The 10,982-nt window shown below is 43.5% G+C and overlaps 1 protein-coding gene across 1 annotated transcript; it reads left to right on the forward strand.

Annotated features, from left to right (window-relative positions):
• Positions 1–213: 213 nt before the first annotated feature.
• LOC148017061 (uncharacterized) lies at positions 214–4,411 on the forward strand. The gene is made up of 2 exons (XM_087662647.1): positions 214–2,764; positions 2,921–4,411. Exons 1-2 carry the CDS (start codon positions 237–239, stop codon positions 3,828–3,830), a joined length of 3,438 nt encoding a protein of 1,145 aa, XP_087518773.1. The 5' UTR covers positions 214–236; the 3' UTR covers positions 3,831–4,411.
• Positions 4,412–10,982: the final 6,571 nt, after the last annotated feature.

The raw sequence follows: 10,982 nt of genomic DNA on the forward strand, positions 1-10,982 counted from the left end.
AGATTTTAGGAAGTGCGATCGTGTTGTACCCGAGGAAATGCTAATGAGAGGGGAGGCTTGGACTAAAACTCACAGTAAGTCCCTATGAGAAGAGAGCATCGCCAAGGAGGAGTAGTTATGCTAAGGGACATGAGCTTCATGGAGAGCATACATACTTTCAAGCGCCCGCCTATAAAGAGACGTCTGAGCAAATTTGTCTTCACGGGACCTGGCTCTAACTACCTGGACCTCTGATCATGCAGCGGGGTGCCGAGAAAGAAGATGCGGGGGTGGTGGTGGTCCAGGATATGGCCAATCATGACCATCATCATCATCATGCAGTCGTAACTATCTCGGGCGCTTCTTTGGATGATGCAGCAGATGAAGCAGCCGGAGCAGATGAAAGAGAGAAAAGAGCAACAGCAGTCGTCGAAGCAGAAGCAGTAGGCGGAGGAGGAGGAGGGAGAGAGGCAGGTGGAGGTGGAGATAGAGATGGTGCTGGAGGCGACACGTGTCAGATCGCTGATGATCGGCCGGGCGGCCCAGGCTCGCAACCCATCATGCAGACCGTGGGTGGCAGCCCATTAGATGCCCCCGAATTAGCTGCGCCTGCAGACGTCGCGGCGATACCCAAGCAAGAGGAATCAGAATTAGGCATGGCTGCGGCTGCTGCCCCGCTGGACCAGTCGGCTCGCGGAGCCGAACCAGCTCCAGAACCGGCGGTCCCAGTCAACGACGATCCACCTCAGCAATCGTCCGCTCAGGCTGCCGGCTCCGGGGACCAAGCCCAGTACCAGGTCACGAGCCGTAGCCTCGGAGTTGGCGCGCGGCCATCGTCTCGGGAGGATGCTGACAAGAAGCTGCAGTATGCCCTGAGGAGCAATCCCAAGAGAAGCCGCCGGTTCTTCGACCAAGACTACGCGCTGGACGGCCAGTTGGTAGCGCAGGCTGTCAATAACAATACGCAGCCGCAGGTGGCCGGCAGCATATCCTCCTCCTGCCCTGCCGCTGCTCTGATCTCCATCCCCGCCATCAGCAGCCCCGCCGGCCCTCCTCCCGCTGTTCCCCTCAAGAAAACCTCCGTCGCGGCCGCCACCTCCTTCACCAGCGCGTTCTCCCAGGACAGCTCCGAGGCCCGTGCCTGCACCGAGTGCGGGAAGCAATTCCCTTCTTGGAAGGCTCTCTTCGGTCACATGCGCTGCCATCCCGAACGACAGTGGCGAGGTATCCAACCGCCTTCCTCGACTAATCCAAACCACATTGCCGCGGCCAAGAACAGTAATACTACTCGATTCAAAGACCATGCTAGTTCTCATTGTACTAATCATAAGGGAACCTCCCCAAACCAGTCCTCCCGAGAGTCCGAATCAGAGAACTGCACCACTAGAGCAGCAGCTGGCGCTGGTACTAATGCGGGCCACAATATTCATCGCCATCGTCGCGATCATCATCAACAGCAGCTGCAGCTGGATCTGGAAGTGGAGGAGGAGAGTGACACTGAGAGCATTGAGGCTGCTTATATGAACGGGCGCGATCAAGAAAGCCCAAGCTGGATGAGAGGCAAGCGATCCAGGCGATGCCGCCAGGCGCTCCGATCCTTGCAATCTGTGGTTACTGCTGCAGCTGCAGCTGGACGCGTCGTTTCTGATCAGTCCAACAGCCCGCCAGCCGATGATCATGACGGTTATACGATCGGCAGTACTGACAGCCAAAAGCAGCTGCAAAGTCGCACAATGATCAACCGTGATCAAGAGCTAGAACCTGCAAAAACTGATGATGATCAGGATCATGGAAGAGGAGCCGGTGACATACGACTTGGGCTACAGGAGGAAGAGGACAAGATAATTGCTGATCACGAGCGTGACATGGCGGATTGCTTGGTCATGCTTGCCTTCGCAGCTAAGCGCAAAGGTGCGGATGATCAGCAGCTCTCGGAGTGCGATTCTGGGGTCATGCTTGATGGGATGATGATCGGTCGTGATGCCAGACCAGGAGGAGTCGTCAATGGGGAGGAGTCGAGTGAAGAGATGGATTGGGAAGGTCACATAACTAGCTCCAAGCTCACATTTGAAGGCACTGCCGCATTAGATCACAAACTAGACGGCAGATTAATCCCAGAACATCATCAGTTCTACACTCACAAAATCAACCCTAGTGCAGGATCAGGACCTAAATCAAGATTAGTAGCTCCAAAATTATGGGAACGAGAAATGGAAAAGGGAGGTTGGGATATGCATAAAAAGAGCAAATTCGAATGCAGCACCTGCAAGAAGACCTTCAGATCACATCAGGCGCTGGGAGGACACAGAGCAAGCCACAAGAAAGTGAAAGGATGCTTCGCTCGCACCAACACCCCAGCAGGAAATGAAGAGGACAACATTAACACGCAGACTAATAGTACAGTTCTGCAAGCTGATCAAGCAGAGATGATGATGGTGATGCGGAAAGTTGATCAAGGCTTGCAAGAGCAGCAGCAGCAGGGAGAGGATGGCGCACCCAATGTTAATGCCCTGATCTTGAGCATAAATAAGTCTAGCTGTCCTAGGTCCGCGGAGACGGAGCCCGGTCTCCATCAGGATCATTATCAATACCATGACATTCACCAGTTGCAAGCAGCTGCTAACTCGGATCACGATCAGGCTGCCATGATCAGGATAGATTCAAGAATCCAGCTGCTCCAATGCTCCATCAGCTGCAATGAGAAGATGGAAGATGACCTGATGGAGCCTGGAGACACAGCCATGACACTGAGCTTGCAGGGAGACAAGCCGAAGCAGAAGCTCAGGTACCAGACTTCATCTTGTTCGTCCTCCTCCATCATGGCAGCAGGAACCTTGCTAATGCACCATCAGCATCACCAGCACCACGGCCATCACCAACAGCAATCATCATCATCTCAGCAGCAGGTGCCTAAAATCCACCAATGCACCATCTGCCACAGGGTATTCTCGACCGGACAAGCGCTGGGAGGGCACAAGAGGTGCCACTGGGGGGGCAGCAGCTCTTCTGGAGGTCCTCCTGATGCAGCCGTGCAGGTGATGAAGAAGGGCAAGCAAGAGAGCCCCTCAAGATGCGGTGGCGACGTCACGCAAAATGCAGCTGCTGCCAACTGCAGCCTGGGCCTTAACAGCACCATCAATTCTGGTTGCTCCGAGCTCATGAGCAAGAAGTTGGTGAGGCAAGAATCAGGCTCTTTTAATACTAATACTTCTGGATGGCCGGCTATGGGGGCGTCTGTGGTGACAGAGTACAAGGCCTGCGACCTGAGCATTAGCAGGAAGGGATCAGAGCTGCCGGCTGATGATCAAGCTATGGCCGATGCAAACTCCTCTCATCCGCAGAACTGGACGTTGGGGGGAGCAAGCCCTGCAACTGAGCCGAAGAGCTCCTTCGAGTTCAAGAAAATGGCGGCAGGAGCAGAAGATCAGACGATAAGTATTGGCGTCTGCGATATTCATTCTGCTAATAGCAAGAAAGAGTGGTTTCGAGCTGAGCTCAATCTTTGCAACAGCAGCAGATCACAGGATATTGAGGCGCAGGGGTTGTTAGCTGGGATTAGTCATATGATAGCAACTACCAGCACAACTACCACTGATGAAGATGATGACGAGCGCGCCATTGCATTGGCTCTCCAGAGCGCCAGTAACAGTAGTACCGGCCTGTCGATTATGCAGCTCGCTCCTCCTGTTCCTCATCATCATCATCCTCCTCTACTAAACCCTAATGGCCGATCAGTGGCGGCCGCGACAGCTGCTGCTTTGAAAGACGACCTGATTGACCTCAACCTGCCAGCTCCCATAGAGGAGGACGAGGCTGTTCCAGATCACAGTAGATCATATCGGCCTCTCTGAAATAATTTATTCCTATACCAATGTCTCATGTTGCCTCCTGAGTCCTAACGGACAGGCTCTCCAAAGAAGAACTCGATGCGAATTGGAACCAATATTTTCTTCACATTTTGCAGTCTGTATGCATTACTTGGCCAACGGCCTAACTTATTATATTTTTTTCAAACCACTTGGTTCGTCTTTTCAGCTCTGGCAACTCCCCCTCTAAAACCTAGCCTTGCATGGTCAGCCGTCCTCTTTTGATGAGTAGAGCAGTCTGCGCCGTTGCGGCCTTACAGAGTTGGTGACTAAAATCTGTGTGTGGGTTTATTATTTGGAAATTGTAAGTAGACTTGGCCCCAGCCCTCAAATTTGAAGGGCTACCCAACTTTTCATTTAGAAGGTCTTAGAGGACCTCTCCTTTTCTTTTTAAAGAGTTTGGAAGGGCATATAACTATTTTTCTAAAATTCTTACCTTTCTTTTGAAGGGTAATATATGTATCACCCTTCTCTAGAAGGGCAAAACCCCCTCTGAAGGGTGTTCCAACCTTCAAATTTTAGGCCTGCTTGGCCCTCCAAAAGATGGCAAAACATAGCTCAGATTGCCTTGGAAAATGTCATTATTATTATGTGGTCGAGGTCTAGGTGTTCCATAGTAAATGGTTATTCGAATTGCCTAATTGCCAAATGTGTCAATGTGTGTACATCGTTGTCGGAACTCGAACTTCCTTTCGAGAATTCAAACACTAAGAATTCTTAAGCATCCTTCCTCATTTTCGGAGACGTGTTGTTGTGTGGGTTGCTCGTTTTTTCACAAAATCACTCTCACTAGTGTTTGTCCTGCGTTGCTAGAGCCTAGGTCTAAACACCTTTTGGTTTAACTTAATGAGGGAATGATTTCTAACATCTCTTTCGAAATACTGTTGATACGTTTGTTTTTAAAAACAGATCTTCGCTCCCTTATATATATGACTTGTGTATAAGTAAACAATAGAGAAATCAAACTATACCATTATATAGTGTCATTGCATGAGTCGCAAAGTCTATGCAAGGTATATTATATCAACTTTTACACTTTTACAAATATTAGGGGAGTTTTGACGTCTCGAAAATGCTTTTTAGGAGATAGGGAGAGTGTGCTCTAGATCAATAGGAGTAAAGCCTTTGTAATGGAATTTTTATTTTAAAAAGGGATAAAAAATCATTATATATATATATATATATAAATAATATTATGAATATGTATTATCAATATCTATTTTTAGTCACTTATATTCATGATTATGACATTCTTTACATTAATGACATACAATCTCGACCACTTTTATTTAATGATATGTCTCGATTAATGATAATGATTGGTTTAAACCTTGGGTAAGTTACTTATGAATATATATATGCATCACATAGGTTCAAAATAATGTATTTTTTAATACCAATTTTATATATTTTTTACATACAGAAGGTTACATATAAAATAAAGGATTTATTTACAGATTGAATAGAAAAGGGTTATAATGTTTTATTCAGGAAAAATTCATAGATAAGGATATTTATAAATAGGCCTTGAATGCACGTGATGTAGAGGATATACATATAGTAACCTCCCCGAGGTTTAATCTAAATTCAAATTAGTAAAAAGCTTTGTATTTTTTTCCCCCTCCTTTCTTTTATCCCTCTCATGTTTTTCCTTTCTTTGTGGTAGCCTAGCCCTCTCTCTCTCTCTCTCTCTCTGCCATGGATACAAAAATTCAACCTTCAACAAGGCGTCCAAGCTCCCAAATCACATCTATATCAGTATTTATCATTCCAAAAGATGAAAGACGGATTCATACAATCATTAGCAAAGGCAGTTGGATCATCATGCAGTAGGAAAAACGTAAAAAAAAGATGAAGATATGAGAGCTCATTCATCTCTTCTTGGAAGGGTAGAATCTGAGATTTCTAGTATGGAGTAAATAAGAATAGTATAAAAAAGATACTAGTGCAACATAGAGAACTATATTTGAAACTTGAAACTTCAAATCTTTCAATGTATAGACCAAAGTGTAAGAATTTGATTCTTAAAGACTTTCTTTTCTTAAACTTGGTTTAAGGTTTTTCATTATAATATTTCTTTGTTTGTCTTGTAGATGTTTATCCATCTAATATTGAGGAATGGCAGTTGGTCAAGTCTATTGTTGATGTTATCGATGTTATGTATGGGTTTGATTGGAGAAGAAATGTACAAAGGTAGATAGAAGATGGAGCTAATATTGTAGAGAATGAAATATTCTTTTATGGCCATTCTTATATTGTCCCCATGCACTGCAGCCAATGGGAATCAATATCCCCCCTTCCTTTGTCTCATTTTTCAAACTTTGAGTGGCATTTGTCAAGTCCAGCTACTAATGAGGACTATAGATATAAAATAGTTTTTGAGATACAAAGAGCATTAAAACCTAATATCTCAAGTAGACTAAGTAGAGTTACTTTGTTCATGCCTATTAATATATTTATTGACTTATTTTCTAATGCTGAGATAAAAATATCAAAGGCCATGCTTTCAACAAAGAGATTAACATATGATCATGTCATGCAATTTATTAACGAGAGATGAGACACTAGGGCAGAAGGAAAATTTATATGTAAGATAGATCAAGACTCTATAGCTTATAAATATATGACTGCTACTCAAAACTTTATTCTTAGCTTTTTATTATAGTAGATGACACTATGTTAGTGGTAGTCTGGTTGCTTTAGACCAAAATCTTGATAATTTTAGCAAATATCTTGTAACGGATCTTGATGTTAGTTTCAATGAGGATATTATTGCAATCCTAAAGGTTAGATCATCATGTACACTACATCAAGTGGTGAGGATGCACTACAATAATAAGGCTCCATATACGCGCTTGTAGACGCAATATTTGAATTGTGTTAAAAAATACCGGGCACGTTTATTACCACATCTACTAGCGCGTCTAAAATTTCACGTCTACAAGGACGCTAATAGTGAAAACTACATGCGCATATAGACGTGCCTATTAACGCACTCCGTAAATATATAATCGTATTTATAAAAAAGTAGATATATTCATATTTTGCGTCTATACATGCGTATAACTGCGCGTCTAAAAATGCGTATACTCTGCAATTTTTTGACGATTATAGACGTGCATTTTTCCTACAATTTAGACGCGGGATAGATGCGCAAAACAGAGGTATGAACAAAAACCAGCCACATGCTCTCTGGTTTTTTTTCACCCATCAAATTGTATGCTTAGGAAAAACAGAGAAATATTATTATACTGAAAGCAAACGAATGTGGAGAGCCAAAGTCCATATATTGATAATAACACATGATGAGCGTACTGTGCTAAAACATTTGTACATATTTCGAAGATTTTTGTACTGAAAACAAAACAATGTAGAACATGAAATTTCATATATAAAGATGAAACGTTTTTACATAACGATTTCTAGTGCTTGTGACCTCAAGCATGGTCATGGTCGCAAGCACTAGTTGAAAGTAATACATATCAAAAATGAAAACTACAAGCCAAGGGGAGGCATGCATGCATAGGGCTCCTCTACATCTCCTCAGAAGAGGCATCATCGTTGGTACCACCACTGCTGCCGATGCCGCTGCCGCTGCCACCACCGCTACTACCAGTCCCCCCTTCGCTATTCTCAACTGCATCAGGGTTCGACTATACAAAGGATTAAGGTATATAAATACCATTACAAACAATAAATTAGAGTTACCTATACTTTTCATGCAAAAAATAAAACATATCTCTTTTGGTTGTGGAATCCTCATGGCGTGAATATATTTCTCCTCCGTGATCAGTCACTTCTCGTAGAAATGCTGCCAAGTGGACGCCCGATTATGACCTCGATGGTAGCCTACCTCTCTAGGAGTAGGCATCTTTCCAACGATATGATAATATAAAACAATTTTAACATACAATGTATTAGAAGACACTACATAATGAATTGTAATGAATTACAAATTTTAATTTTTTTAAAAATCAAATAATACTTACAAACTCAGTCTCCCATGACTCCCTACCACCCGATCCATAATGTGATGATCCCATGGTTTCCATTTGGATACGTCGCGCCTTTGCATGCTGGTGACTTATCCTTTTCTTTGCTGCTCTCTCCTTGGCCTCTTTCCACTCCCTATGGTGGCAATTGGGTGGTTGGCCATATCCAGGGCACCCCTGTTCTTGTCTCCGCAGTGACTCCCTTGCGCGTGTCATAAGGTGAGACCTCTTGTTATGAAGCGCGTCTCTCACCTTTGACTGTCCCTAATCATCTGAGAATCATGAATTCTGGGGATTAGGGTATCTTCTATGTACTACCCGCAGCACCTCTTGCCACAAACCACTTTTTTGGTGCTTGAAGGGAATCATACAATCTTTGTATGTGACATGCACGACACTCCTCAAGTAGGCTATCACTTCCCTCCCCTGAGGGTTATGCAAGATACCACCAACATTTGTGACAGAGTAGTACATTTGTGGAGGCTCATCTCTCTCATTTTCCAGTGAGGGTGATCGAGAGCCACCTCCTAAGCAACCCCCACAAAGCCCTCGACCTCCTCGTCCTCAAGCACGACTCTCCCTCCTCCCTCAACAGGCACTATCCTCTACCTCACTCGATGCATGTGCAGAAAGCTTCTGCACATGCACGTGCTTTGACCGATCCATGTACTTTAGTTGACCCCTGTGCATCAGCTAATCCGTGTGTATGCATAGTGCATGGAGTACATGTTAGTAGAGGTGTACTAAGGTTTGGTGTACCAAGGTTTGGTGTTTGTGTGGCAGTGCTAGGCAAAGATGTGATAGGTGTCCCAGACATGACACTAAAAATCTCCTCTGCAATGGGAGGGCGACCAATATAAGTGGTCATCTCCCCCATGAATTGCTCCTTGTTTGGAAAACCTCCAAAAAAACTACTAACACCTCTAGAAAACTCCGCTAATGTGTTGTTCATGCGTTCCAACTCAGGATCAGTGCTGGAAGATCCAGGATTCCACATCTACACAAGCAAAAATCCATGACTACCCTGTGTAGATAAAACATATTACACGCTGCGTCTATACCTGCGTTTATACCCGCGTCTGTTAGCGTGTCTATATACGCACCTAAAAACACGTCTAGATTGTCATCTAGACGCGCCTACAGACACGCAAAGTTGGACCATATTTTGCAAACTATTATAAAAAACACGCAAAAAACCTCCATAGATGACAGTCTAAAGCATGTAAAGAGAGAGAGAGAGAGAGACAAACAGACAAAGAGAAAGCAAACAAGATTGAGAGAGAGAAGAAGAACTCACTTTCTTTGCTTATTCCGACGGGTGACGGCTAGGTTGCAAGCTCCTTGTCCTCCTTCTCCCTTCCCTTGGTAGGTTGCTTGATTCTTCTTCTCTTCCTTGCTGTTTGGCTCTTGTTCTTTACTCTCTTGCTCTTCCTTCCTCATGTCCTCTTTTTACTCTTATTTCCTTCCCTCATTGTCTTCATGAAGTGATAGATAGACATGATTAGTGATGTTGAGCTCGAACTACAGAAAATGTGCAAAAAACGCACGAAAGCACTGGTTTGAAAAGAAAGCCACAACTTTTTTTTAAAAAAATTTATATTCGTGTGTCGCGTCTGTAAGCACGTGTAATTGCGCAGATAACACATATTACACACACTGATAAATGCACAATTACAATTAAACTTATTAAATGCTAGCTTATGGTTGTTTTTGGATCAACATGACTTTCCTAGTCTTTCAATATCAAAATGTTTATCTCCATATTGTAAGTATCAAAATATTTAGGGGATATGACATATATACCAAATGAAATCATATATGTCCTTATGATTCATGTGTAATTATGTCGTCAACTTCTACTAGTATGGGACATGCTAAGTCAACAAACAGTACATCCTTCAATGAGGACGAGACATTGCATCTTCACAATCGAGATGCTTGGCTATGACAGAAAATCAAATGTATGTGTGATTGTTGTCGAGGTTTTTTTTTCGAGCACGTTGAATCACAATGTCTCACCTTAACATGTATGGAGAGTGGGACCAAGAAAAAGACCCATTAATTTTTACTACTTCATCTGCACAAATATTATTGGTCTATGTTGCATCTTCACCATTAAACAAAACCTCCTTTTTTATTATTGAGCAGGATGTGGTACCACATCCTCAAATGGTCCCTCCAGGGCGTCAAGAGGCTGCGAAGTGTCGACGCGAGGAGGCAGAGTCCTCAAGAAGAGTAGAGACTGATGACGACAATAGCAGCCCTCTTCAAATCCTCCATCAAGTTCTGGAGAAAGAGATTTTGGACAACATGGTGCATGATTTATTTTCCCATGAGGTTCGGGGGGAGGGCGCCACTAGAGAGACAGATGACCCACTATATATAGCGTCAAAAACTCCATTGTACGAAGGTTGCACATACTCCGTTCTAAGTGCATCTCTCGAGATACTCAACTTACAAACCATTTATGGATGGAGTAATGCTAGCTTGAATGTATTATTGAAGTATGTATCATTGGATATTAATTCATAAATGCTTCTAGATAATATTCGTTGTTTGTTAACTCTGTTTGCACAATATATGCATGTTATTGTCACAAATGCTTCCAAATGGAAATAAATTACCAACTAGAAGGGAGCAAGAAAGGCTTTTCTTGACATCTCTTGGAGGTCTCGATTACGTTAAAATTCATGTATGTGTCAATGATTGCATCTTGTTTCTTGGGGATCGTGCATCTGCACGACAGTGTTCTATTTGTGGTGAACCAAGTTACAACCAGGAGATGAAATCAATGAATATGCCTCGTAAGGTTTTGCAACATTTTTCTATTATTCCATGTATTCAACTTATGTTTAAGTGTGAATCTATTGCGAGACTTATATTATGGCATACTAGTCACCATTCAAGTGATGAAAAGTGAAGAATTCCTTCAGACACACCGGCTTGGCAACACGTAGACAGTTTGTGGCCTACTTTCAAAGAAGAGCCCAAAAATTTGAGATTTGGTCTAGGATTAGATGGAATTAATCCATTTGGCATCAAAAGCACCTCATATAGTGTATGGCCAGTGGTATTGGTGAACTATAATATCCCTCCGTCCATGGCAATTAAAAAAAGACATGTAATGTTGTCCCTTTTGATTCTT

This window comes from Lygodium microphyllum, chromosome 22, assembly GCF_053477565.2.
Source record: "Lygodium microphyllum isolate KBCC chromosome 22, Lygodium_microphyllum_v1.1.10, whole genome shotgun sequence".
Taxonomy (NCBI): Eukaryota; Viridiplantae; Streptophyta; class Polypodiopsida; order Schizaeales; family Lygodiaceae; genus Lygodium; species Lygodium microphyllum.